Source organism: Camelus bactrianus, chromosome 6, assembly GCF_048773025.1.
Source record: "Camelus bactrianus isolate YW-2024 breed Bactrian camel chromosome 6, ASM4877302v1, whole genome shotgun sequence".
Taxonomy (NCBI): domain Eukaryota; kingdom Metazoa; phylum Chordata; class Mammalia; order Artiodactyla; family Camelidae; genus Camelus; species Camelus bactrianus.
In genome coordinates this window covers 2,937,536-2,964,924 of record NC_133544.1, presented here as the reverse complement: position 1 = coordinate 2,964,924, position 27,389 = coordinate 2,937,536, and the positions used below count along the sequence as shown (strand labels likewise).

Below are 27,389 nucleotides of genomic sequence, written 5' to 3'. Positions count from 1 at the left end.
TTTTAAGATTGTTTTGGCTACTTGTGTGTCCTTCATATATCCATATGAATTTTAGGATCAGTTTGTCAATTTCTGCAATAAATGTAAACTGGGATTTTGATAAGAATTGGGCTGAATCTGTAGATCAGTTGAGGAAGTACTGCCATCTTAATAGTATTAAGCCTTCCAATTCATGAACATGGGATGTCTTTGTATTTTTTAGGTTTTCTTTAATTTCTTTAAATGGATGTATAGTTTTCAGAGTATACATTTTATGCTCCTTTTGTTAAATTTATTTCTGTCTTTTATTCTTTCTGATTATATTGTAAATGGAACTCTTTTCTTAGTTCTGTTTTCAGTTTGTTCATTGCTAGTATATTTTTATATACTGCTCTTGTATCTGGAAACCTTGGTAAACTTGTTTATTGGTTCTAATAACTTTTTAGTAGATTCTTTAGGATTTCCTAAATACAAGATCATTTCTACAAATAGAGATAACTTTACTTCTTTCTTTCCTACCTGGATGCCTTTTATTTTGTTGTCTTGCCTGATTGTCCTGGGTAGAATCCCCTGTACAATGCTGAATAGAAGTGGTGAGAATGGATAGCCTTGTCTTGTTCCTGATCTTGGGAGAAAGCATCCAGTCTTTCACCATTAAGTAACAGTGTTAGCTGTGTGTTTCTGTAGATGCCTTTTTCAGATTGTCTGTATTGCTGGATTTGATTGCTAGTATTTTGTTGAGGAATTTTGGGTCCCTATTCATAAGGGAAGTTGGTCTTTGGTTTTCTTTTCTTGGCGTGTGTTTGTCTGGTTTTGGTATCAGGGTAATGCTCACCTTTTATGAGTTGAGAAGTGTTTCCTTCTCATATTTTTTAGAAGAGTTTCTGGAGGATTGGTATTAATTATTCTTTAAGCGTTTGTTAGAGTCCATCAGTGTAGGCCTCAGGTTTTCTTTGGGGGGTGTTTTTTGGTTACTGATTCAGTCTCTTTACTTGTTATAGGTTGATTCAGAATTTTCTATTTCCTTTTGATTCAATTTGAGTAGTTTTTATATATCTTTTTAGAAATTTGTTCATCTGTGTTATCTAATTTATTGACATCCAGTTGTTTATAATATTCCCTTGTAATCCTTTTAATTTTTAGAAGGTTGGTAGTTATGTCCCCTTTTCTGTTTCTGATTTTGGTAATTTGAGTGTTGTCTCTTTTTTCTTTTTTGGGGGGGGAATCTCTTTTTTCTTAGTTAATTTAGCTAAAAGTTTGTCAATTTTGTGGATCTTTTCAAAAACTATCTTTTGGTTTTGTTGATTATTCTCTCTCTCTGTCCTCTGGTTCATCTGTTTCCTCTCCAGTCTTTGCTTTTCCGCACCGTCTTGTGCACAGTGCTTTGCTTGCCAGGGAGACTCCTCTGAGAGCTCTAAGCAGTGTTTGTCACATTCATCACACTCCTGTGGAAGACCTAGAGGAATCTTGGACTATATCGGTCCTTTGGTCCCAGCACAGAGCCACTCCAGGGCCAGTGAAGGGCTGCCTGGTGGAAGAGCAAGGTCTGCAGGATGGGTGGTGGTGAAGGACTATTGAGCAGGTTGGAGCACGTGTGCTCTGCCCCAGCCTCTTCCTGTCAAGCCAAAGGCCAGGATGAGGGGAGTGGAGCCGGGCAGGGAGCCGCGGGCGGCGGGGGCCCAACCAGCTGGACTCTTCTGTGCACCTGTCTGCAGCCGTGGGCACTCGGGTCTCTGGCTGAGTTGCGGCCCAGCCAGAGGGTTACATCAAGGACCGCGTGAAACTGCAAATTCCTCTTCCTTTTCTCCATTTGTATTCTAGAATAACCTCTAGGAAGCAGAGCTAAAATTGGGTGAAGAAAGCTTTACTTGGAGTGCTCTGTTGACTGTGGTGATCAACAGCTTTGCCCAGGAAAATGGCCAAAATAGAACAAATTCACATGAAAGGGCCTCAAAGCTGTGCTCTGAATAAAGTAGTGATTGCTAAATAGGCTGTTAAACATTAACTATTTCAAGCAGTTTCGCTGAATGGGGACCACATTTTCTCATTCAGTGGCTTTCAGTGTGCTATAGAAGAAATGCAGTTGGTGTGCGATTTCTAGGTACACAATTGGTTCCTGAGGGAAGAAAAATCAGCCTTTCCATTTGCACAGGCCTTTGTGCTACGCTTTTCCAAGCTTTGCTGGGCACCAAGGCCTGGGCTGGGACACTAACTGCTGGAGCCTGTGTTTTAGGAGAAAGCTTACGTTTAAATGGAATTTTAAATTAATCTTAAAATTGCAGAGGGTCCTGAGAAGATGAGTCCGGCAGTGGGAGGGGAGGGAAATGAGGCCTCATTAAAAGATTTAGAAAGTCAGGACAGTTCGGTGGAATCCAAGTGTTAGGATGTAAATGGGGTTTCCTTGTTTTGATCGTAATCAACCTCTTTCCACTTCATTTTACTCCTTGGTCGTGAGGTTCTTTCCTGGTCTGCAGGTAAGGATGTGTTTGCTGCTGAGACACGTGGAAGCAGTAGGAGATGCTGAGGGCAAAGAAGTGAAGCCACAGGGACCCTCTGGAATTCACAGCAGTTTCTCTATTTCTGTATCCTGCTCTCTTCTCTGGTGAAACCTCCTTCCTGTAGTAGTTTTGGAGTGAAGTTTTAACAAAGTGCTCAAAACAAATGACTCAGTTTTCAGACTTGCTAACATTTAGAAGGATTTGGAGAAAATATTTATAGTTGTGTTTAGCATCTTTTTCTTTGGAGTTTGCTGCTTCGGTTAGAGTTTTCTGTCCGTGTGAGAGATGCCTCTGAAGCAAACACACTTGGTGATGTGGTTTCACGGTTCTGTAGGCACTGTGTGCCCCAGTGGAAGAAGAGGCTTGTCCTGCCACCCCCGCCCCAGAGCCCCCCCCCCCCATCTTCCCTCGATGGAGCTTCTTTGCGGTCCCGTTTGCTCCCCTCTGTCTGGAACAACAACAACAAAAAAGGCAAAATAAATATACAAGCAGGATAATAGGTGATCCAGTGAGAAAGCCATGCTCACATGTGCTGCTGGGGACGGAACTTGATGAAACGCGACACATCAAGGTCTCTGGAGATGCTCACAGCGAGGACGGGACGGCTTTGGCGGGAGGACTGTGAGGATCAGGGAGGACCGGCCTGAGCTGGGCGCTGGTGATGCATCAGAGGGGAGGCCCCTGGGGGGGCAGGGAAGGGGCTTCTTCCTCGCTGCTCCCACTGGGGCGGTGCTGAGCCCCTGCCCCCTCCACCTTCCGCGGGCGCCCACCACCTGGTCACTCACACAGGGGACAGAGATGGCAGTAAGAGGGGAGCCCCACACTCCGAAGCCATGCCCTGTGGGCATATCCAAGTGCCTGCTTCTGAGAGTTTGGGGAGTTCTGACAGCTCGTGTCCCCCCGACAGAAACGGGGCCTGGCAGGTGATCAAAGCAGGTCCTGCTCACCTCACGTGGGCCCCTGTGCGTTAAATCCCTCCTCACATGCTAGTGAGCGGCCTGCTCTCCAGACACCACGTGCGCCCTGAAGCAGCGGGAGTGCCCGTCTCCTGGGCGGGAGCACGAAGCTTCGTGTGCCAAGCGTGGGACGTGGTCACATCTGACTGTCCCTGCTTTTGAATAAAAGGGGGGGTTGGGGAACACACAGGCCGGTACCACCCTGAAGACCATGGGGACCTGTGTCTCCAGCTCTGGGCGGTAGGGATGGTGATGGCTACCACAGCTCAGTACAGAAAAGAGGAAATGAGGTAACTGACGTGGCTGACGCAGCACCACAGAGCATCCCGCAGCCATCATCCTGAGTGAAGCAACTACCCTGGTTCCATGACGTTCCAGAACAGGTCCAACAGAACGAACCTTTGGGGACAAAAATCATATCCATGGTTGCCTGGGTGGGGTAGGGGGAGGTGACTGGCAGGGGGCTTGAAGCTGCTTCGTCGTGGGTTATGATTTGTCAAAACTCACGGAATGACATGCCTCCAGTCTGTACGCTTACTGTAGGTAAACTTCACCTCAGGATAAAACTGGAAGCAAATAGTGAGCTCTGGTCAATGATTTACACGTTGAAGTGTTTAGGGGAAGCTACTGATGTCTGCAACTTACTTAGAGGAACATTCAAAAATAAGATAGACGGATGGGTGGATGGACACACAGACAGAAAAAGCAAAAAGCAAGTACAGAAAGTATTACGGTAGTGGGGACACTGACACAGGATGTTTTGGGGCAAAGGAAGCCAGTCTACATTGGGTCCAGACCTTCTCTCGGTGACCAGACTAGCTGCCCCTGTGTGTGCCTGCTAGCACTGTTGCTAACCCTGGTCTCGCCAAGCCAGCATTGCTTGTGTCCACGAAGCTGCAAGAGACTTCATACCCTGCACCCCAGTGTCCATAGCAGCACTGTTTATAGTAGCTGAGACATGGAGACAACCTAAATGTTCATCAATAGATGACTGGATAAAGAAGATATGGTGTGTGTATATATATAGAGAGAGAGAGAGAGAGAGAGAGACACACACACACACACACACACACACACACGCACAATGGAATACTACTTGGCCATAAAAAACAATGAAATATTGCCGTATGCTGCAACACGGATGGACCTAGAGATGATCATACTAAGTCAAGTAAGTCAGACGGAGAAAGACATCAAATGATATCACATATATGTGGAATCTGAAAGTATGATACAAGAGAACTTAGTTACAAAACAAAAACAGACTCACAGACATAGAAAACAAACTTACAGGTGCCAGAGGGGAAGTGGGGGAGGGATAAATTAGGAGTTTGGGATTTGCAGATCCTAACTGCTATATACAAAATAAACAAGGTCCTACTGTATAGCACAGGAAACTATATTCAATATCTTGTTATAAATGTGTGTGTATGTATACACACACACACACACACACATATATATATATATATACACACACACACACACATGACTGAATCATTTTGCTGTACACCTAAAAGTAAAACAACATTGTAAATGAACTCTACTTCAATTAATAAAAGAGAGGCTGCATTCCCAGCTGGTCTGCGCACAGGCACCTCGGACAGACGCAGCGGGAAGGTATGTGGACACCTCCCAGGGGCCTTCAGGGCCTTCCCCATCGGAGGTGGGGTACAGTGCTCGGGGAAGCAGCGGCTGCTGGAGCCCTGCCAGCCAGGACTGCCCCCTCCAGTGTCAGAGACTACTGCTTGACATCAAAAGAACCTGAACTAAAACTTACTTTCTTCCATATGAGATCAAGTGACCTTGGGAAAGTTGCTCAAACTCACTGGCCCTTCACCTCCTGACCAGTAAAGAGAAGAGCCGCGTCCACCTGAGGACCGTCTGAGGCACGTGTCCAAAATGCCCGGGCCTGGCTCCCTTCCCGGAGGGAGACTCGGCATGAGTGGGGCTCAGACGTCTGGCTGGCTTTCCTTTTCGTCAGAGCCCACGTGTGAGCCCATAGGTTCCACGTCAGCCTGCTCTGCGCGATGTGGGCTGCAGGAAACAGGTCTCCCCATCCAGTTTCCCCTCTCCAGAGAACTACTTTCCTTTAGCTTCTTACCCTGAATAACTTTGTGGGGAGCTATTTCTTGTATTTCCATCTCGTTTTCTGTGTGGTTTTACATATTCAACCCCAAGCCCTCCCTGCCAGCTGCCTCAGTTTCCCTCCGTTGGGCGGACATGTCGGGTCTGTGCAGCTCACGTTGGAGCATCTCCCTGGGGGCTGGCGGCTGCATGTGGGCCCGGCTGCCCCCTTCCGGAGTCGCCCTCGGCCTGCGCACGTGCGGCCCCCCCCCCCCGGGCCCCCGTCCTCCTCTTTCTGCCTCTGTACTGGTGGAGTTTGCCCTCCAGGCTCTGTGGGGGTGACTTCCAGAGACACCGCCTGTCTGAGGGGCTTTGGCCGTGGGGACTCACCCTTGACCTCTCGGGCACAGCCGTCTAGGCTGGAAGTCCTCTTCCCTTAGACTCTTTTCTTCCGTCATCTCCTGGCACCCAGTGTTGCTGTTGAGAAGTCTGAAGCTGTTCTGATACCTGATCCTTGGCCTCTGAGCTGTTTTTCTCTCTCTGGAGGTTTGTCGGGCATCTCTGCGGCGTCCTGAGCACAGGTGGTGGCGTGCGCCCGGGGCCTGTTGTGGCCTCCGTGTTGGGGGCCCTGAGGCCGGCGGCGTGGCCCGGGCTCTGGGCCTCTGCCCGCCTCTGCCCGCCCTGCTCCTGTCCGCTGTTTCTGAGTCCTGCTTTTGTGCCCTGGTTTCTTCCCAAACTGGCCTCTACTCCCTCACCTTTGCTTCTGCGTCCTGCCCTGTGTGCTCTCGTCCTGCTCCTCACCCTGCAGCGCCCCACGGCTTGCTCCTGTGGTTGTGTTTTATTTCAGGCATGGCTGTCGCTGTTCCGCGCTTGTCAGGGCTTCTCCTGCCCCCAAGGGTGTCTCTGAAGCTTCCTCCCCTGTGAGGCCCCCATGGTCCCCGAGGTGCCTGCTTTCTTCTCTCCTCTCTTTTCCACGCAGAGGCTTTCCTTAGATGTGGTGATCGTGGTTATAAGGGGGGGCCCTGAGCGTGCGTGAGGCTCGCTGAGCGTGGTCTGTGCGCGACGGCCTGGCCCTGGCTGTTTGCTGGCGGTCCCTGCGCTCTGCTGCCTTCAGCCCGCTGGGCCCCGCTGAGCCCTTTCCCCTCACCTGCTCCTTCCCAGCTCCCGAGTCGTGTGGCTGTATTCTCCTCTCATTGTCCATGTCCTTGTGAGGTTTGAACCTTTTTTGTTTGTTTTTGACTCCCAGTCTCCGTGTAGTGTTGTTTCTTTCCGAAGGGACTAAGAGGACAGGTGTGTTCTGCCATCATTGCCCAGGGCTCTGGGTTCCAAAGCCTCGCAGGTGATCACACCCAGTGCTGAGAACCGTGGGTTGAGGTCACCCCTTCCCACCCACACTGGTGGGGCTGCAGCTCCTCAGAGACACCCCGGCCACCTGTCTGTCTCCCTCTGCTCCTCTGAGCATCTGAGTGGGGTCTCGGTGGCGGTGGTGCTCCCTGTTGCATATTAAATTGTTTGATGAGCAGGGGTGCCGCCTGCAAGTGAGGAGATGGGACCTCCAAGAATGCAGTCGAGTGCTGTTGGACGGAACAGCCCCATTTTGAGGAAAATTAAATTTTTTTGCCACTTACTGTATTTTTCCCCCACGTTGCCTTTTGCCCCATGGTTCCGTCTAAACACCTGTTGTTTTCAAGCTTTCATCTCCTCGAACTCCCCTTCTCAGAAACTTTCGCCTTCTCTGGGATATTTGGCTCTAGGCCTTTTCTCTCGTTCTGGGCGGCCAGGATTCCCAGTCAGGGACCCCCCAGGTAGGGATTGGCTGCCCTTGCCCTGCATTGGTCCCCTAACATCAGGTGACCCAGAGTTTAAAGCAAAGACCCGGGACCCCATCCCAGCTGATATGCACATGTGAGCACCAGGAAGGGCCTACGTTGATGCCAGGGGAGCGAACCAGAGGGCGCCTCCAGGTGTCTTTCCCTTCCGGGCGTCCCTCCTGGGGACGGCCAGTCCTGGGTCTGCGTGGGCGGCAGGCAGCAGCAGGCCCGCAGCGCCGGCCCGGTCCAGCAGCTGCCAGGACAGCCGGGGCCGGGGCCCTGGGATAGTCTCTGCGGCCCTGTCATGTCAGCGCAGCGCTGGAGCCCTGATGCTGACCACAGCCCCGTCACGCAGGCTGAGGTCTGCTCGGCGCGGTGGGCAGCCTCACCAGCCCTTGCACGGGAGGAACGGAACGTGACGGCTGCCCCGGAAGCCTGTTTCTGAGTGGTTTCTTTAGCGCACCCCCCGGCAGTGAGCAGACGCAGTGCCTTGATGGATCCTGAAGTCACACTTCAGACCAGATGGGGGCCGAGGAAAGTGCTGGAAGCAGTGCAGGCGTCACCGGGGAAGAAAGAGGACCTCTGGCTTCATGTTGGCTGAGAGGAAAGCAGCAGGGACTTTGCTCCCGTCCACACCCCGGCATCTGGTGGCCTTACTCAGCCAGGTCAGCAGTTTTCAAGCAGCTTTAGCAACTCATTCTTCAAATAAAATCCTGTACCTAAGCCAAATGTGTTCAACAAATACTAGCAGAGAGCTGATCCCGTGAAACTGCCCCAGTGCCTCCTGCAGGGGCCCAGGGCAGCTCGCAGAGCTGGGGCTCCGTGAAAGCCCCATCAGAGGAGCCTCCCTGGCCACCCAGCTCATTCTCCTGCTGAGGACATGGAGCCCGGGGAGGGGATCTGCCTCAGGTCACACACTGACTTGGAAGCCAAAGACAGCACCGAGTCGTTCACCCCGAGAGCTTGTCACCACTGGTATCCAGGTTTCAGGCTTATGTGAAATTAGAAGGGATAGACCAGAAGCAGGACGAGGATCTGCTTCAGGGGAAAACACAAAGGAATTAAAGTGAACGGAACCCAGAAAGTGCAACAGCCATGGGGCCACGTGCCCAAGGACCGAACAAACCCCACGCTTCAGGGGCTGAGAGCTTCCGACCGCAGCCGGTACAGACCCCGCAGGCTGGAGGGAAATGCAGTTCGCCATGTGGCACAGGTGCTGGGTGGACTCGAGGTTAGTTTGAGCAGAGTGGGGAGGAGGGGACAACCTGGAGCAGAGGGAGGGGTCTAGAAAGCACAGCTGGCCACCGTGGTGGGCGGTGTGTCTCCAGGAGGCGTCTTGCCCAGTGTGATTCGTGCTGCTGCTTTGCAGCTTCTGAGTAACCCTCGTCAGTGTTCCTGAAACGTTCCTGCTGAATTTTACCCAGGTTCACGTAAGGTCCACACCAAAATGATCTGTCTAGATAAACATTTCCTTTGGCTGTGGAATTTTCAATTTTTTTTTCTTTTAGCCTGGATTTATTCACATTCTGGCTGAGGGAAGTGTGTCTGTGTGTGTCTGTGTGTTCCTTAGGACAGAGGCTCAGTCTGCTAGAAGTTTGGAGAGCTCGAGACTCGGCTCTGGCCACGGGCAGGCCCCCTCACTCCTCCACATCACTTTTGTCAGTTTTCTCACCCAGAATATAAGGAAGTTGGGCTTAGCTGATCTCCTGGTCCCTTCCAGCCCACAGTCATTTTTGGTGAGTCCTTTTAATCAGAAAAACTAGATTTCTCTTTGTTAAGAAGCGTTGTTTTCTCATGAGCCTGGAGTTGGGTGTACCGCCCTCCTCTCCACGTTGTGTGCGGCCACTGGGCCTTGCTGCCCCGTTAGGTCCATTTCATGAGCGTGTCTTGAGCAGAGGCTCAGTGAAACCAGCCCCGCCTGGAGCTGTGAGGGTTCTGAACATGGAAAAGGTAACGGATCCTGAAGCTGGAGGGGCGTGAGTGAGGGGGGAAGGCCTGGTGGGATGAGCGTGGATGGGGCCCCTTCTGGCTGGTAGATGGGGGCAGGGGGCCCTTCAGGAGGCTGATGAAGTGGGCAGTCTGTGGGCTGGGCCTTGCAGGGCAGGGAGGGTTTTAACAGCGCACTTGCAAGGGGAAATCCAGAAGGTCTGATAAGAGCCAAAGGCCAGTGCTGTGGGACCCGGCCAACCATGAGGCCAGAAAGGAGGTGTTGCTGGTGGGGGGTGCAGGGCCACAGGGGCGGGGGTCACCCTGCAGGCGCAGGCACTGTGGCCACGGGGCAAGGCAGTCATGTGCCCAGTGCAGATTATCCTGCAGCCCTGGGCAAGGCGGTTTGCTGTGGGGAGACCAGTTAGGAGCCCCCTGACAGCTGAGGCCACACGCCACAAGGGGCCAAGCCTGCAGGCTCGTAAAGTTGAGTAGAAAACCAACTTCAATGAAGGTCACTGAGTGATGGGTGGACGGCTTCTGGGTTGCACGCTTCCTGCCTGCAGCTGCCACCCGCGGAGGGGCGGGTGACGGGCCACCAGAGCCAGCAGCTGCCTCTTAACCATTGTCTGTAGTTAACCAGAATCATTTATCCTAGGAGTGTGTGGTCTTGTCACAGCTGACTTAGCAGCTGTAGCGGAATTCTCGGAGGAATGTTCTAGGTGGGAAGCTTGGAGGCAGAGTTAAGTACTGTATCAAACTCAGACAAGCTTGTCTTGATTCCAGGAAACAGAACCTGTCTCATTTCTCGTTCATGTTGTCTGAGCTCAGTGGTATCTTCACTGCACCCAGCAGCTCAGATGAATCCTTTGACCTGAGAACAGTCGCACTGGCCCCCAGCCGGTGTGTGCAGCACCGGGGCCCTTGCAGTCACAGTTTGGGAACAGCCCACCACGTGAAAACCTCGTCCCTTAACTTGAACTTCACATCTAGTCAAGATCTCAATGTATGAAATAAATTCTGGAGAGTCTCTTGAGTAATGGGAAAGACCTTTATCTGTAATGCTGGTGACTTGGAATACGTAAAACGTGCTGTTCCTTGTTCATAATAATTAGTAATGAGTGTTTATCTTTTGAAAACGTAGGCTAGCAGCTTGGGGTTCCCCCACCACCGCCATAAGGCCTTGTTTGAGAGAACTTAACAGTCATGAGCAGCCCCTTTGATTTGCAAATATCAAAACATGTTGGTGGCTGTAACTAAATCAGCAGGTGCTTCCAGAAGAGGGGAGTGGTTCCCGCCCCATCACTGGCCCTGCAGTTCATCTTGAAAGGACACTTAAGCAGGAGTGGGTGCACACACACACCCACACACACACCCACTCACACATGCTTGCACACACACACTGTCTCAGTCTTCGGAAGCACACCAAGACAATACATAATTTTTTTTGTCATTTCCAAATGATTTTTTAAATCGTAAATTCCTTATTTACTCCATTTTTAAAATTGCACCATTTTTCCTTTCTTTTTTTCATTTTTGTGAAATTTTGAATATGAAAGGACCAAAATTTTAGGCTGCCTGCTTCTTTTTTCTTAATTGAGATTTGTATGGAGATCACTGCAGACTCGCATACATTGGTAAGAATAGAGGTCTGTGTGCCTTTTACCCGGTCTCCCCAGTGATGATGTCTTGCAAAACAACAGTACACGGTCACAACCAAGTCGTCTGCTTTTTGGGGTTTTTTTAATTGTGGTGAAATCACATACATAAAATTTACCATCAGCGGCATGTAGGATGTCGGCAGTGCTGTGCGGCCTTCGTCACTGTCTAGCTCCGGAACATTTTCACCATCCCCTGAGGAAACCCTGTAGCCAGCAGCAGTTGCTCCGCATGCCTCCCTGCCCTGCCCCGGCAGCTGCTCGTCTGCTTTCTCTCTGTGTGGATTTTCCTCTCTGGGACAGTTCCTGTAATCGGAGTCATACAGTACGTGGCCTTTTATGGTTGGCCTCTCACTTAGCATCATGTTGTTTTTTTAACACTTTTTTATTGAGTTATAGTTATTTTACAATGTTGTGTCAAATTCCAGTGTAGAGCACAGTTTTTCAGTTATATATGAACATACATATATTCATTGTCACATTTTTTTTCACTGTGAGCTACAGCAAGATCTTGTATATATTTCCCTGTGCTACACAGTATAATCATGTTTATCTATTCTACATATGCCTGTCAGTATCTACAAATTTTAAACTCCCAGTCTGTCCCTTCCCACCCCCTCCCCCTTGGCAACCACAAGTTTGTATTCTGTGTCTGAATCTGTTTCTGTTTTGTGTTTATGTTTTGTTTTTTTTTTTTCAGATTCCACATATGAGGGATCTCATATGGTATTTTTCTTTCTCTTTCTGGCTCGCTTCACTTAGAATGACATTCTCCAGGAGCATCCACGTTGCTGCAAATGGCATTATGTTGTCAGTTTTTGTGGCTGAGTAGTATTCCATTGTATAAATATACCACATCTTCTTTATTCAGTCATCTGTTGATGGACATTTAGGCTGTTCCCATGTCTTGGCTACTGTAAATAGTGCTTAGCATCATGTTTTTGAGGTTCATCCACGTGGTGTCAGCATCACTACTTCGTCCGTTTTTATTGCTGAGTGATACTCCGTTGTATGGACAGACCACGTTGTGTTTATCCAGGCATCAGCTGGTGGTCGTTTGGGTTGTTCCCACTTTCTGGCTGTTGTGAAGAACGCTGCTCTGAACGTTCACGTAGCTGCTGTTTGAACCTCTGTTCCCATTGTTTTGGTAAACATCTAGGAGTAGAATTTCTGGGTCACACAATCATTCTGTGTTTAACCCTTCGGGAACTGGCAGACTGTTTTCCACAGCTGCTGCAGCATTTCACAGCCCCAGCGACACTATATGAGAGTTCCTGTTCCTCCACAGATTTACCAACACTTACTTTCCATTTTCTTTTTTCTAGCCTCCCTCGTGGGTGTGATGTGGTATCTCGCTGTGGTTGGGGTTTGCATTTCCTGGGTGACTAATGATGTAGAGTGTCCTCCATGTGCTTGTTGGCCATTTGTATGTCTTTGAAGAATTGTCTATTCAAGTCCTTTGCCCTTTTTTTTAGTTCAGTTTGTCTTTTTGTTGTAAGTTTTAATAGTTCTCTTTATGCTAAGAGGGGAGGGTATAGCTCAGGGGTAGAGCGCGTGCTTAGTAAAAGCACTGGGTTCAATCCCCAGGACCTCCATTAAACAAACAAACAAACAAACAAACCTGATTATCTCCTCCCCCCAAAAAAACAAAAATAAAAAATAATTAGGCAAAAGTCTTAAAAAAAAATTCTTTGATCTGGATACTAGACCCTTATATACGACTTGGGTTATCTTTTCGCTTTCTTTACAGTGTCCTTTGATGTACAAAAGCTTCTAATTTCCGTGAAGTCCAATTTAGCTTTTTTCTTGTTATTGCTTGTACTTTTGGTGCTATAGACAAGAAACCGTTGCCAGATTTAGCTCTTATATTTATTTTTGATCCTTTTCAAGTTAATTTTGTGTATGTGTGAGGTGAGGGCCCAGCCTCCTTCTTTTACACGTGTGCTGCCCAGTTGTACCAGCACCATTTGTTGAAAAGACTATTCTTTTCTCATTGAGTGACCTTGGCAACCTTGTCAAAAATCACTTGACTATAGGGATTTATTTTTCAGCTTTCAGTTCTACTCCATTTACATGTCTCTCCCTCTGCCAGTGCCGTCCTGTTTGGTTATTGCAGCTTTATAGTAGTTTTGAACTCAGGAAGCATGAGTCTTCCAACTGTGTTCTTTCTCAAAATTGTTTTGGCTGTTTGAGGCTCCTTACAGTTCCATATGAAATAGAGGATCAGCTTCTCCATTTCTGTAAAGTTGCCAGGTGGGCTTTTGCTAGGGGTGCATTGAAATCTGTAGATGGTTTGGGTGGCGTCGCCTGCTTCCTGACCGTGGTGCAGAGCACTTCCACAGAAAGTGGCCCACAGACCGGCTGAGTCAGAATCACCTGAAGAGTTTGTTTAAAAGGTCGTTTCTGGGCTCCAGCCACAGAGTCTCATGTGGACAGTCTGGCCCCGAGCCCAGGAATGTTCCATTTTAACAAGGTCCCCCCACGAGTCCCAGGGACTCTGAGGTGTGAGAACCACTGGCCCTCCAGTCTTCCCCTCGTCCCTCTGGAGGGGACTTGGGATCAGCCAGAGCAGGCTTCCTAGTCTGAAGGTGGCCAGTTGGTGTGGAGGGTACTCTGCACAACTGCTTCCTGTCCAACCTCTCTGTCCTTCTGGCCGACCTGTCAGGTCACTGGGACTTGTTCCAGGCAACCTTTGTGAAGCAGCATTTCTTGGGCCGTGTTCAGGAGCTCCCAGGGGTGGCTGACATCTGTGGACACCTTGTCACCCCAGGCAGTTACCTGTCTTTTCCATCCTGCCTCTGCTCAATCCCTTTTCTCCCAGAGGCCGGGTGCTGTGCCCATCTGACCTCCACTGAGTCCCCACTTTGGCTGGGAGCTCCTTTTGTTCATTGCATCTTGTTTTTTTACCACCTGTCCTTGGATACATCTCCAGAACTCTCTCTCTGAACACCTCTGATCTCAGAGCCTGGATCCCAGCAGACCGCCCTGTCATCCACTGAGGAGACAGACTGTGCGTGGTACCGCCCAGGTTCAGCCTCTCTGGCTACTTCACTCCCCGGTGCCTCCCCTGCCTTCTGCTCCTGGTTCATTCTGTTCACCCCTCAGCCTCACTCCAGCCGACACCCCCTTGGGCAGCCCTCCCTGACCCCCTGGTCTCATGCTCATCAGATGCTCCCAGGTCACCTCGTTCTTCACCTGTAGCTCCTCTTACCTGCTGCAGTCTTACGGATCCTTGTGTGACTCTCTGAGCCACGGCATGCCTCTCACCAGACTTTAAAATCCAGGAGTCAGGAAAATGGGTCCCCAGCGCCCAGCACAGTGCCTGGCACGAGGTCGATGCCCCAGGAAACATCTGGTGGGTGGGTAGGTGGATGATGTGCGGGTGGGTGATGGGTGGATGATGACGGTTGGGATGAGTGAGGACAGGTGGGTGATGGGTGAATGAACGGGCAGGTGGCTGAGCCAAGAGTCCTCCCATTGTGTGTCAGGGCCTGGGGGTGGGCTTGGGCCAGACCAGGCGGGCACCTCCGGATGGGCCCTTCACAGCATGGGGCTGGCAGAGGGATGAGGACACCGCAGGAGACAGCAGGACTTAAATGACACCCTGTTCTCAGCACCTGATGTCACTCATGAGGCCACCGCGGGCCAGACCCGTGCCCGGCTCTTGACCCCAGGTTCTGGTGTGCACTTGAAGAGGCCCGGGTGGAAGGGCGTCATCTCCCATCCGGGAGCCGCCTCCTCGCCTGCCCCCGTTTCCCAAGATGCTCACAGCAGCCCCGCGCGGCCGACTGGGCCCTCGGCCTGCTCCCCTTCTGTGGACGGAGCAGAGCAGGGGAGGTGCTCGGAGCGTGGGTGGGGACGCCCGCCACGCCAGACACCCACCTCAACCCCGGCCCGGGCTGCCCACCCACCCGTCATACAGCCCTCCGGCCAGTCCACACACCTTCTCCTTGTGGACCCCTTGCCACTACACTCGCAACACCAACAACATTTTTTCGTGGTTTTTATTTTTATAATTTTTAAAATTAAACTTTCATTTTGGAAAACTTCAGACCGACAGAAAACTTACAGGCAGATTTCAAGAAACTCCCGTAGACCCTTCACCCAGAGTCACCCACTGCTAGCACTTGGCCACGTGTGCTTTCTCTCTGAGCCTGAAGCTGTGAGGACCCTCGGAGGCCAGGCCCCTTTCCCCCACCCCGGATCCTTCAGGAGTGTTTCCCCGCCTTTCCTTCCCCTGCCACCCCTCCTGCTGTCACCAACCGTCACCGCCCATACGCAGCTGCCCTCCTGGCCCAGGACCCCGCGGGTCCGCTCCCCATGTCCCTACCTTTTGACATCTGGCCCATCTCCACCTGTGTCCCCCCAGACCTGTGGCCACCGAAGACTTGGGGCTGCCTGTTTGGTGGGAGGCTCCCGCTCTGGGTCTGCCAGGCGTCTCTGTCCCTGCAAGGCTGCGCTGGGGACAGGCCTGGGCCCCTGCCATTCTTGCTGTGCCTCCGCCCTGCACCAGGCTGACGTGGACTCCCCACACCTCCAGCCTTGCCCTCTCCAAAAATAATGTGTCTCCGCCTTCTTCCTGCTGCCAGCCCGCCGGGGTCACCTTGGTCAGCGTCCACTCCAGCCCCAACGACCAGATGCTGTGGGCCCTGGACAGCAGGTGGAACGTGCACGTCCGCACCGGGATCACTGAGGAGATGCCTGTGGGGACCGGCTGGGAGCACGTGCCAGGTAGGGACAGCAGGCCAGCTGGGCTCAGGGGCCATGCAGCTGCCACCGCGGCCACAGCCATGGCTGGACTAGTCTCTCAGGCTCTGCTGAGGCAGGTGACAGCAAGTGTCTGTCTCGTTGTTCCCAGTGTAGGGACCCAGCCCCATGTCCTGGGGGGGGGGGATGATCATCTCTGGTCCACCTGGACCTCCCCACCCCGGTCTTGGGCTCTCGGCAGCCTTGCCCTCAGCTCCCACTTCAAGCCAGCCCGGAGCAGGGCACTGTCCCCTTGGGGACTCTGGTTGACAGGTGCACAGGCTGGCAGGGAGGGCTGGACCATCCCTTCTGCAGCCGGGTCTGAGGACAGGTGATTGCCCTGCTTGTCTGCAGGCTTGCAGGCCTGCCAGCTGGCCCTGAGCACCAGGACCGTGTGGGCCCGCTGCCCCAACGGGGACCTCGCGCGGCGGTATGGTGTCACCGACAAGAACCCTGCTGGAGACTACTGGAAGAAAGTCCCTGGCAGTGCAACATGCTTCACAGGCAGGTGCTGGGCCCTGTGCACTTGGGACTCCCTGGGCCATGTTGGGGGGCTCCTGGGGGGCTGCTTCTGCTGGGCTTGCTCCCAAACAGGAGCCCAGGGCAAGGCCTCCTCTGGGGTCACAGCTTTGGGGGGGGGACCCAGCACCCAGACAGCCAGGGTCTCCCAGGAGGAGGACAGGGTGCCAGGCCACCCACTTTAAAGCTGAGGAAACTGAGGCACAGACTGGGGGTGGCATGTCCAGGGCCCCACAGCTAGAAAGTGCCACGTCCAGACATGGAGCTCAGGCCCCTGACCACCTCTGCTCTCTTCCCGGGCTGGGTGATCCATGAGCATGTGGCTGGCTCTTGTCCCCGCAGTGACCTCATCAGATGAGCTGTGGGCAGTGGGCCCCCCCGGCTACCTCCTCCAGCGGCTGACAAGGACTTTCAGCCACTCCCACGGTGCCCCGAGCAGCCACACCACCACCTCCCACCCCGACGACCTAGAGGACGAGTGGGAGGTAATTTGAAGGAGCTCTCGGGAGGGACCCGAGCCTCGGATGGTGGACACGGTCGGCTCTGAGTTGCTCTCTCTTGGACACACCTCATCAGCTCTCGTCTGGACACGTCCAGCCAGGTCGGCCGCCTCACGCTTGCTCTCATCCTTGTTCGTTTCCGTCTCGTTCCAGCACCCACGGCCTCAGCTGAGTGGCCCGGAGCCGCAAGGCCCCTGTGCTCTTGCTGAGGTTGTCCCCATGGGAACAGTGGCTGCTGCCCATGTGCCGCAGCCACCCCTCCTCGCTGACTACTCCAGGTCCCACCACAGGTGGGACACATCAGAGCTGGCTCAGGGGCCACCCTGGGAGCCACGACAGGCAGCCATGTTAGTAGCTCCAAGGCGTACGGAACCGAAGGTCAGTGCTGTCCACCCGCTGACTGTGCTAACGATGGCTTTGTCTCTGTGCAGGGTCCCTCCACCTCCTCTCTGAGTAGCAGGTCCCAGCACGCATTCCACGCTGGACATGCCAGATGGGAAACCAAGGCTGTGTTTGAGAGGTGGGGTGCTGGCTGTGCCAGGACAGAGAACACACACTCACAACTCCCACACACGTGCCACACGCCCTCCCTGCCCACTCACGCGTGGGCCGTGCTCGCCTCCCTGAGAACACACCTCAGCCAAAACGACAAAGGCCAGTGGATGGACGGAACCAGAGTGTGCGCACGTGTCCGAGGCAGGGCCGTCGCAGGGCGGTGTGGTCGGGCCCGGGGCCCCGGCCAGGCGGTGGCTGAGGGATGTCTTCAGCGTGGTTTCTCAGCCAGTGCTGCTGGTGGGCGTCATAGAATCCAGAAGCGCCCTCTGAGGATGAATCTACTGATTATTGCCTTTTTTGTTTGTTGTATTACAAACCTACATACGATACCTCATTTGAAATCAAATCTTACCAATTTAGGAGAGAAATGTATTTTCCAAAATGAGTGGAAGGCCTTTCACTGCTTCCCGCTGTCGATCCTGAGCCCGCACTGTTCTCAGCTGCAGCTTCGGGGAGGGTGGGCACCCGCTCCGCGTGTCCTTGGCACGCAGGGCAGTCGTGGGGCCTGCCTGCTGGCTCCGAGAGGGAGCCAGGCCCTGTCGGCCGGCTGCTGGGTTGATGCAAGGTTGAAACGGGCGCCTGTCTTGGTTGGTTGCTGTGGCCACGTTAGACACCAGTCCATCCTGGGGCTTGGCCTGCAGTGCCCGCCCCTCACTGGCATCTGAGCTGTCGGAGTCCACGCCCAGCCCGTGTCCCACCCTGAGCCCACCTCCCCTCCCTCCCGGAGGCAGCCCCGCGGCAGGATGCCAGCCTAGCTGCTTTTTTTAGCGGCCCGCGGCCCTGGGCCCAGTCACTCGATGCCTGTTTTCTACTGAGAGAGCGTATCCCGGAGCCCCCAGGCCACAGGTGAAGAGTGATAAAATATGTTCTCTGACAGGACCCAGCAGCCACGAAGATGGAGGTTTTCCAGGTCTAAATGAGGACAAGGTCTTACTTCACACTTCACTTTTATAGAATCCTTTTTTAAAAAGTTTGGTGACAGCAGAGGCCACCGCAGGCCGCGGTGGCGCCTCTTCTGCGGACATCGTGCCTTGCCCGGCGCCTGCCCGATGCCGCGCTCTCCCACACCCGCGGGACCTAGTGCGATTAAACCCAAGCCGAGTCTGACACTTGTAAACCATTGTAGCTTCAGTGCTTTGTGCCGTTTGCTTTCTGGTTCTCATTTCTAATTGTGCTTTGAGACAGTGCAATAAACTAGACTTTTCCAAGCCTAGCTGAGCCTGCTGTCTGAGCGACGAAGACTGGCGTTCCCACCTGTGCCGGGGAGAGCCTGCTGGTCGCGTCTGCCAGCCCAGCCCCCCTGTCAAGAGGGGCGGGTGGATATGACTTCGTGATCAGCTTGCCCAGGGGGCTTCCTGGGAGAAAGTCACTCCAGAGGTAGACGCACCTGGCGGCCCCTGGGAAGGACACCTTGAGGTGAGGCGGAGCACAGGGCAGTGTCCTCCCGGAGGCCCATGGAGGTCACTTTAGGGGCCCAAGACCTGGGCCTGTCTCCGCCCATGACACAGAACCAGATTCCAGAAGTGCCTCCTGAAACAAACTTGCGGGAAAAGATCACATTTGTGAAGCCGCAGGACATCCCAGAACAGGAAATGACCTGGACAAGAAATGTCAAGACCCAAGTCAAGAGGTGGCCAAGCTTTACAGAAGACTTCCGAGAAAGCACGCGTCAGAAGGGCACGCTCGACGTTCCTGGCGGGAGACCCTGTCCACTGCGCAGGGACGTCAGTCCTTTCCGAGGGAGTAGGTGGGTTTCACTCAGTTTGTCAAAATCCTCACTGGGATTTGTTTTGTTAGGGGAGGCAGGCAGGGACCCCTGAAACCATGTTCGTGCCACAGACACCCCCTTGACTGCACCAGACGTGCTCCAAGGGGCTCACGCATGCAGCCACATCCTCGCAGGGCCCGAGGCATAAGTACTGTTTCCCCAGTGAGACTCAGAGAAGTTAAGTGACTTGCTCAAGGCAACACCGGGAGTGCATTGGGGAGCCCAGCTGGGTAGGTAGGCTGTCCGCTGCCACCTCACTGTCTGGGGAAGGAGAAACATAAGAATTGCCAAGAGTGATAGCTGGCCAGCGAATGAAGGATGGCGTGGATGGACGGGCCAGTGACATCGGGCCGCCCAGCGAGGCCCACGGGGAGCCAGCACTGCGGTGAGGGGACAGGAGGGCAACTTCACAACTGATGTGGACCACTCCTGAGTCATCTAGAGAAAATATTCACTGGATTAAAGGATCTTAAAATGAGGGGCAAAAAACAGTATCTGATTTCTGGAAGGCAAGCAGTTTCCTAAACTCAGAAGTGACGGGGAAAGCCAGAAAATGGTATATAGATTTGATTTCTTCAAAAATATAAAGATGCTGTAAATTAAAAACTCCACATAAAATTTAAAGTATAAATAACCACAGTGAGTAGGAGGAACACCTAAGATGTGTGTGGACGGAGGAGGGGACGGTCGCTGCTCCATGAACACCAGGCAGACGGAGCAGGTCAGGAGCCACCCCGGCACATCCCTTCCGGGAGAATCACCATCGGCCTGCAGCGGCCTTTCAGCCGTCCCCCCACGAACCCCTACTTCCAGAAACCTGTCCTCAAGAGCAAACCCTAGTTGCACAGCGCAGCGTCATTTATAATTGTGAAACCCTAAGACCAGCCGGCATTTGGGAGCATCTCTCCAGTGAAACAGCGTGCAGCTGTTAAAAAGCCTGTGTCCTCCTGGAGGAGATGTGTTCGGGGCAGTCTGTGACGTAATTTTGTCTTATTAGCATTAATCCCTCGGGTGTGGTTTTGCAGCAGGTCATCTAGAGGGAGACACTGCAGAGGCACTTACTCTGCTCTAACCACTTCTGGTGAGGTCGACGTTCTTCATAATTCCAGGGGCACAGGAGGGGCAGAAAGACACTACACAGGCAGCTGGTCACTGTGTCTGCCTGTAATGTATACCTTTTTGTAGCTTTTGAATTTGAGCCATGTAAACGTGTTATTTATTCCAGAAATAAAATTCCCAGTTTAAAGGCTCAGTCCTCTCTAACAGTAACTCTGTCTCATCAACACTAGCTGCATCAAGCATCACTAACACAAAGGCTTCTTAAAAATCATATTTACAGAGTGTTTTACAATATACGGAAATGCTTATGCTACAGGAAGTTTTTAACTCTAAATCTGATCTGATGGCACGTATGTAGAAAATATGCACAGAAAAAACTGGAAGAAAATACACCAAAACGCTAGCAGTGCCTGTCTGGGTGCCGGGTGCCGGCAGGGAGCCAGCCCCTTCCTTTGGGAGCCACACGCTGGGGCGAGCAGGGGCCCTGCCACACCCTGACCTGGGTTTCTCTGCAGTCTGTGTGCGCGACCACGAGCGGGAACTCTGTAAGCAGGAAAATCACAGAGATAGAAATCTGTTATCTTCGTCTCTATCTTGAGTGGGGTGGTGGCTGCACTTGTGATGACATTGGTCATAACTCCTCAAGCCACACACTTAAAGCTTGTGCATTTACTATGCGTCTTGTCAGCTACAGCTTAACTGTCAAACCCGGCAGGACAGACCCAGCCGCTGCGGGGCAGGGCTTCCTCAGCCTCACTCCTCCCGAAACAGGCTTGGTCCTGCCCCTCCTCCCCGACCGTGCTGGTTTCCCTCCTTCGACTCCCAGGAAACATTCTTGTTCTGAACAGGGTTGGGGGTAACTTAGGAAAGTGGTCTCAGTACAAAATTTTAAAGTTGAAGAAACTGAGAAGAAAGGAATTCAGCGGGAGAATCGAGGTAGTACAGAAGAGGTGCAGCGAGGCCCCGGCACAGGGTCATGTCACCACGGCCAAAGCTGGCAGAGCAGGGCCCCTTGCCCTCCTGGCGCCTCCCCCGGCCCCCTGGACAGCACAGGCACAAGGTCACCATACCTTGGGGAGGAGCGCCCCCGTTCTCTATGGGTCTGGGATGCAGAGATCCTGGCCCCTGAGCCCTCCCCAACAGTGGGTTACCAGGCCCCTGGGTGGGCATGAGGAGGGCAATAGTGGCCACAGGTTTTCCTTAGCAAGGTTGGTGGGATGAACGAACAAACCAACTAACAAGCTTCGTCCCAAAGACGTGGGCCTTGTTCCGGGCAGAGCCATTGCCTCTGAGAAGCCATCAAGGCCACCTGCCAACAACAGCTAAGAGCTGAGTCGCCTGGCTGGCTGCGGCTCTCCCCAGGCCTCCTGCTCATTGCCAGGGTTACCTTGCTGATGGGGTGGCCCCAACATCCTCTGGGGCTGGACGGCCCAGGGGGTGATAAGCTGAGGCCTGGCCCCGCCCCACCCCACCCCACCCCAGGCCAGCAGCAGCCACCAGATAACCCCGAGGCTTCTCCTCCCTGCACTGTGGCCCTCAGTTCTCTGCTCTCCTTGACGCCTGGGGTGCCCAAGCCAGGCGTTCCCAGTGAGATTCAGTGGGAGCCGTGCCCAGAATCAGGCCCCGCTCAGCTGCCACAGGGCTGCCGCTGCCTTCCCCCACCCCGTCCAGCCACAGGACACCAGGGGCTGATGCCCCAGCTGCCCTCCTACCCCTCCAAGGTATAGGGGCCCCTGGACCTGTGCTCTGGCTGGGCCTCCCTGCTCTGGTGCCCACAATCCCTCCTGCCAGGATCATGCCCCGCACTCCAGGAGCAGCCCAGGTGCAGCTTCCTGCTTGCCCAACAGTGTTCCCAGGGCCTGTTGGGGAGCTCCCCTATCCCTGCATCACCCCATCCCCAGCCCAGGGGGCTCAAAAGAGGTTGTCACCAAAGGGGCAGCTATAGGTCCAGAAGAGAAGTGAAGGGAAGCCCTGGGCCTTGGGCCAGGAAGGCTGACCCCAAAGAGGATCGAGCTAGGACTAGGGAGAAGTCTGCATGCCCAGGTCTCCCATCAGGTGCCTGTCAGGTGCCCAGGCTCTTTCTAGACAGAAGCTGCTGGAGCATGAGGGCACCAAGGGTTCCCCACACCTCCCCCTGCCCAAACCCCAGGAGCCACTGCAACCTGCTGCTCCAGGCCACCCCAGTCTCCACTTCTCATCTCCAAAGGAAATGTGCCCTCCCCTAACAGTGCATGCCTGTATGAGGACCTGGGACCCCCCCCCCACTTCCGAGGACCCAGAAACTCCTGATGCCCAAAGTTTTAAGCTCTAAGAGATGGCAGTATCCACTGTCCCCAAGTGTCAAGGCTCAAAGAGGCTATTTAACTGGGCCAGGACACACAGCAGGAAGGGAGGCACCCTGATTCTCACTTGGTATCTAGGGCCAGCCACTGGGCTGTACACCCCTCCCCCACCCCCTCCTCCCCACTCTGTGCACCCACACACAATTCCCAGGAACAGAGGTCACATCCTTTTCAAGGCAGGCAGGGAGCTTGGAGATGGTCTAAAACTCTTTAAAAACATGGCGACACTGAAACCTAAGGCATCCTGAGAGTGGGTGGCAGGTGCAGACCAGAACCAGGCCCCCCTGGCAAGACATTCCTGCTGCCCAGGCCCCTTCCATACCGTCCCACTTATGGCCCACCACCCCGGACTCTGCCTTGGCCACCCAAAGCCTCTACATCCCCAGGCACGCTCCTGTCACAGACACTGGGGGCAGGGTGGGCAGCGGGTGCCCCCAGCCAGGCAGTCACTCTTCACCAGGCAGATCTTTAGCCCTCTGCTCCTGGCAGAACATCATGGCCCTCCGGCCCATGCCGGCGTGGGTTGAATTTCACAGCCCAGCAGAATCCCCAGGCAGGCCTGCCTGGCCATCCTCCCTGATCCGAAGGCTCCTCAGGGCACAGACCCAGCTTTTCAGCCAGCCCTTTGTCCTAAAGGATCATGGTGCATCCGGTAACAAGTCTCCATCTTCAAAAACTTCCTGCAGAAACCAGATGTACTGGCTGAGGCAAGAGGGCTTGCCCACAGGGTGATGCGGCCACCCAGTCACCCACAGACACAACTTTCCACCTGTCAGGGGCTGGGCTAGACAGGGTGGGCCTGGAGGAAGACACATCTAATTCCACCTGAGGAAAGGTTGGAGCTGGGCCCAGGAGCCTAAGGCAGCAGGAACCCTAGTCGACCAGGGAGAGCAAAAGGGGCCACAGGGACAAGTCCAGGCCTGGGCTGGTTTGGGTGGAGGGAGTCCCAGTGATACCCAAGGAGGAGCAGGTGGCCAATCTGGGACGGAAGGTGGGGGTGGGGGGGGAATGACAAGGAGGCACAGCCTGGGTCCTGCCTCCCCTACTACAGCAAGGCAGGCCTTGCTGCCTGCCATGGTCTCAGGACCTGAGTTCAAGCCCCACAGGGGAGTTTACAAGGCCCTACATGCTGACTGGGCAGAGGACCTCCACCTAACACCTACAGGACACTTCTCTTAGCCTCCAGGCCTTTGCACAAGCTGTCCTCCAGCTTTGACACGGCAGTCCACCCCCCTGCACCTGCCCAATTCCTACACAGCTCAGCAGTCACTTCCTCCGGGACATCTTCCCAAAGGCTCTTAATCAAGATGGGAGGCGGGTCCTCACCCCCATCAGGGTCTGGGCAGTGAGCTCAGGGCAGCGCCTGGCTCTCAAGAATCCCAAGATCCAACAACCCTGCTCCACAGGGCGGAGATGGGGAGCTGAGCCCCGCTGGAATCAGAAAACTGCAGCTGGGGGCCCACCTTCCCCTCCTGGCCTGGCCCACCCCATGCATGCAACAGACGAAGCAGAGATTCTGCTGTACAGAGAACCATATATGTAAAGTGCCGGGTACAATGCTCTGAAAAATAGTATTCTCCAAAAATCCAGTGCCCAGGGTGGCCCCGTGGTCTAGCCCTTGCCCGTGAGGTCCAGTGGCTGCAGGAAGGGTGGCAGCGGCAGCTCGTCCAGGGCCTCGGGGAAGCGGCCGGGGGAGATGGCGGTGACCAGCACCTGCATGGCGCGAGCGAAGAGCGACGGCGGCGCCAGGCCCGCCAGCCACTGGAACTTGTCCTCGCCCAGGAGCCGCTGCCAGCGCGGCCGGTCGCCCAGCAGTTCGCGGCGGGCCGGGCCGGCGGCATCGGCAGGCGTGTACAGCGCCAGCAGGTCGAGCAGCAGCAGGCGGCGCTGGCGAGGCTCCCCGGGCGCAGGTGCCCCGGCGGCAGGGGTGGCCCCGGCGTCGCGGCCCAGCTGGCGCAGCAGCAGCTCCAGTGGCGTGAGGCCACCGCCGTCGCGCAGGCTGGGCGAAGCGCCGTGACCGAGCAGCAGGAAGAGGCACTCGGGGCGTGCCAGCTCGCAGGCCACATGAAGCGACGTGCCGCCTCCCTCCACGCGGCTGCAGCCGCGCCGGTCGAGCAAGCGCGTGCGCTCCTCAGCCGGGAAGTCGCGCACGGTGCGCAGGATGCGGCGCAGGATGCCCACGCGGTTGTAGCGCACGGCCAGCGCCACGTGCGGCCCGGGCGCGGCGCAGCAGCGGAAGCCGGCGCTGGGCGGAGCCAGCGCGCGCCGCGGGAACGTGGCCAGCAGGTAGTGCGCGTACGCCTGGTGGTCGTGCACGAGCGCATAGAGCAGCGCCTCGGACGGCGAGTAGGCGGCGGCGCGCCCGCGCTCGTCCCAGTGGAAGGCCTCGCTGGCGCGCATGTCCTCCAGCAGCCACACCGGCAGCAGGTCGCGCACTGCCTGGTAGAAGGCGAACGACGACTTGCGGCACTGCTTCTGCGCCCGCGAGCGCGCTGCGCCCGCGCCCTCGGGCCCGCCGTCCGCGCCGCTCCCGGGCCGCCGCGCGTCCCACGGCATGCTGGCAGCGAGGGCCTCTCGGCCTCACGGCATGGGCCTGGGGCCGACCACCTGCGGGCGGAGGGGAATCAAAGTGAGGGTCCAGGGCCTCCCGTCCAACCCTCACTCAGCCCTACCCATCCGGGCCTCTCGTGCCTGCCTCCAGCCTCCGACCCGGCCTTCCAGTCACTCCTCACAGCTCCCTTCTCTCAGAAGGGAGAGAGGCCCAGAACCACCTCCCACATCCTTGATCTAGCTGCACCTGATCTCCCTCCCTGAACCTGTTCTCTGGTATTCTGCTAAAAATGCCCTTCCCTGCCCCTGCCCTCACAGCCCCACCTACCGTCAAGGCCACACTGAAACCCCACATCGCCCTCCCTCCAGCCCAGGAGCCCACCGAAGAGTTCCTGCTCCCACCTGGGCAAGGTGCATCCAAACCCAAGTAAGGAAAGGCCAGGTAAGGGGCTAGAAAAGCTGCATCCCACATCTCAAGCTGAGCCAAATCCTTTTCGTAGCCCAGGCTCCCTGTCCCCAACCCCACCTAAACTTGACCCTGTCCTCTGACCCCCAGGCCAGGCAGAGGCAGAGCTGTAGACTCAGACCTACCTGTTTAGTGCACCGCGATCACCTAGTTTTGTGTAGGTAGTTTATCACTTTCCTTTTCTGAGCCTCAGCTTCCTCATCTGAGTAAGAAAGGGGGAAATGCAGGCTGTGAGCCACAGCAGGGAGGGGGGCCTCTAGCCTTCCACCCAAATATGTTTACTGGAGGTCCCCACGCCAAGCTCCTGGGAGGAGGCAGGAAGATAAGGTCCACCTAGAGACTGGTGTGTACACCACTTCACAGTCTGCAAATCCCCTCCAGGTCTGCTACCTCTCTTAATCTTCCCAACTACTAGAAGCAGGTACTGTCATCCCATTTTCCAGCAAGGGTCAAACTTGTCCAAGGTCAGTTAGCAAGTCATGTTAGAGCCAGTTCCAGAACCCAGATCTCCTACCTCCTATTTCGGGCTCATTCCAGAACCTGAGGGGCCCCCAAACACACAGGGAACCCAGCTTGAGCCTAACCTTGCCTTCTGAGTCCCCTGCCCCAAACTGAGCCTGGCCTCCAACTCCAAGCGCCGGCCCAAGCTTCCTACTGTCTTTTTTTCAAGGGTTAAACCCTTGGTCACAGGGGCCTGGGTTAGCGGACAGACTGCGTCCACACACACTGGGTAACTAAGTTACAGAGAGGGGCAGGGTGGGGGTGGACTGGAGCCACAGTGCCCCTTTTGGGGACACTGTGACTGGAACAGCCCCCCAAGCCTGGGCCTCTGTGCCCCGGGTGTACCCTGTGTCCACACAAGGTTACGTAAAGTTGGGCCGTCCCACGTCACTGGGCAGCGAGTCACGGTCGCGGCTCCCTGAATGGGGGGTTGGGCGCCCAGGGCATCCCGCCACCTCCACCCCGTCCCTTCCCGGCGGCACGGCCGTACCTCGGGCGGCCGCGGGTGCAAGGCCACGGGATCTGCGGGAGGGTGGCGGCCAGCGAGAGCTGCACCTGCGTGCGCGTGTGTCCAAGGGGGATGAGAGGTGCGGCGGCCAGGGAAGCAGCGCCCGGGGCTGGGGCTGCAAGCCAAGCCGACGGAGGAAGGGGGACTCACCTTGGGGTTGGCGGGGCCGCGGGCCTGGCGTCCCCGCCCCCGCTGCGGGCCAGAGCGCGTGCTGTCCCCTCGCAGGTAGGCGCGCAGGCGAAGATCCCAGGACGGACGGGAGGGAGGGAGCCGCCGCCGCCCGCGCCCGCCGCAGCCGCGCTCTGAGCCGCCGCGGCCCGATCGCTGCGCGGCGGTGCCGGCGCCGGCGGCGGGCGGGCGGGCGGGCGGGCGGCGGGCGGCGCAGTGCGGCCCCGGCCGGGCAGGACCGCGGGGCCGCCCGCTGCCACCATTGGCCCGCGCTGCCGGCCCCCGCCGCCGCCCATTGGCCGTTGCTCTGCACCATTGTTACGTCACCTGCCGGCGGGCGGGGCGCCCGGCGGGACCCGCGGAAAAGTTGGGAGAAACTTGAGGGCGCGAGGGGGTGGGGCCGGGATTGGAGCCAGCGGGGCGGGGCTCCCGGAAACCCGAGCTGCGGACCAGGAAAGGCTCCCGGTCCCAGCAGCCGGCGACCGGCTCTGGGAAGGGCCCCGGGGCCCAGCCTGCGGTGCCGCCGCCCAGTGGGAGTCTGGGCGCGCGAGTAGACGCCCGGGCCCCGCCAAGCGTGAATTTGCTCGTCGCCGCATGAGTCATAGTCCAGGTCACCTTTGCACTGACCATCTGTGACCTTGGGGAAGACGTCCTCAGGGGCTGTTTCTGAGACTGTAGCTGGAGGGGTCAAGGGGTAGGAGCTGTGACCCCTAAGGGCCTCGGCTGCGTTCTCCCCAGCCAGGGTCCAGGCATCTCCAGCCCCTACTCCAAGCTGACTTTCCCAGGGAATTATGGATAAATGGCTGCAGATA

At 55.4% G+C, this 27,389-nt stretch overlaps 2 protein-coding genes across 6 annotated transcripts in view; one reads left to right on the top strand and one right to left on the bottom strand.

Moving 5' to 3' along the window:
- Window positions 1–20,230, top strand: part of TECPR2 (tectonin beta-propeller repeat containing 2) — an 83,759-nt gene extending 63,529 nt beyond the window's left edge. For all 5 annotated transcript variants that reach the window (XM_074364989.1, XM_074364985.1, XM_074364988.1 and 2 more), the window contains 3 exons: window positions 15,485–15,626; window positions 15,996–16,145; window positions 16,503–20,230. In XM_074364989.1, coding sequence (XP_074221090.1) covers window positions 15,485–15,626; window positions 15,996–16,145; window positions 16,503–16,654 — 444 coding nt within the window. In that variant the 3' untranslated portion in view covers window positions 16,655–20,230. The remainder of the gene's footprint in view (window positions 1–15,484; window positions 15,627–15,995; window positions 16,146–16,502) is intronic.
- A 3,674-nt stretch (window positions 20,231–23,904) lies between these two features.
- LOC123612428 (ankyrin repeat domain-containing protein 9) lies at window positions 23,905–26,795 on the bottom strand. The gene is made up of 3 exons (XM_074364994.1): window positions 26,560–26,795; window positions 25,526–25,602; window positions 23,905–24,991 (listed from the first exon to the last, which is right to left on the bottom strand). The coding sequence occupies exon 3, from the start codon at window positions 24,938–24,940 to the stop codon at window positions 23,996–23,998; it is 945 nt and encodes a 314-aa protein (XP_074221095.1). The 5' UTR covers window positions 24,941–24,991; window positions 25,526–25,602; window positions 26,560–26,795; the 3' UTR covers window positions 23,905–23,995.
- Between the last annotated feature and the right edge of the window lie 594 nt (window positions 26,796–27,389).

Excerpts from the sequence above, each read along its gene's own strand:
- LOC123612428 (XM_074364994.1), bottom strand. The coding sequence starts at position 24,940 with ATGCCGTGGGACGCGCGGCGGCCCGGGAGCGGCGCGGACGGCGGGCCC.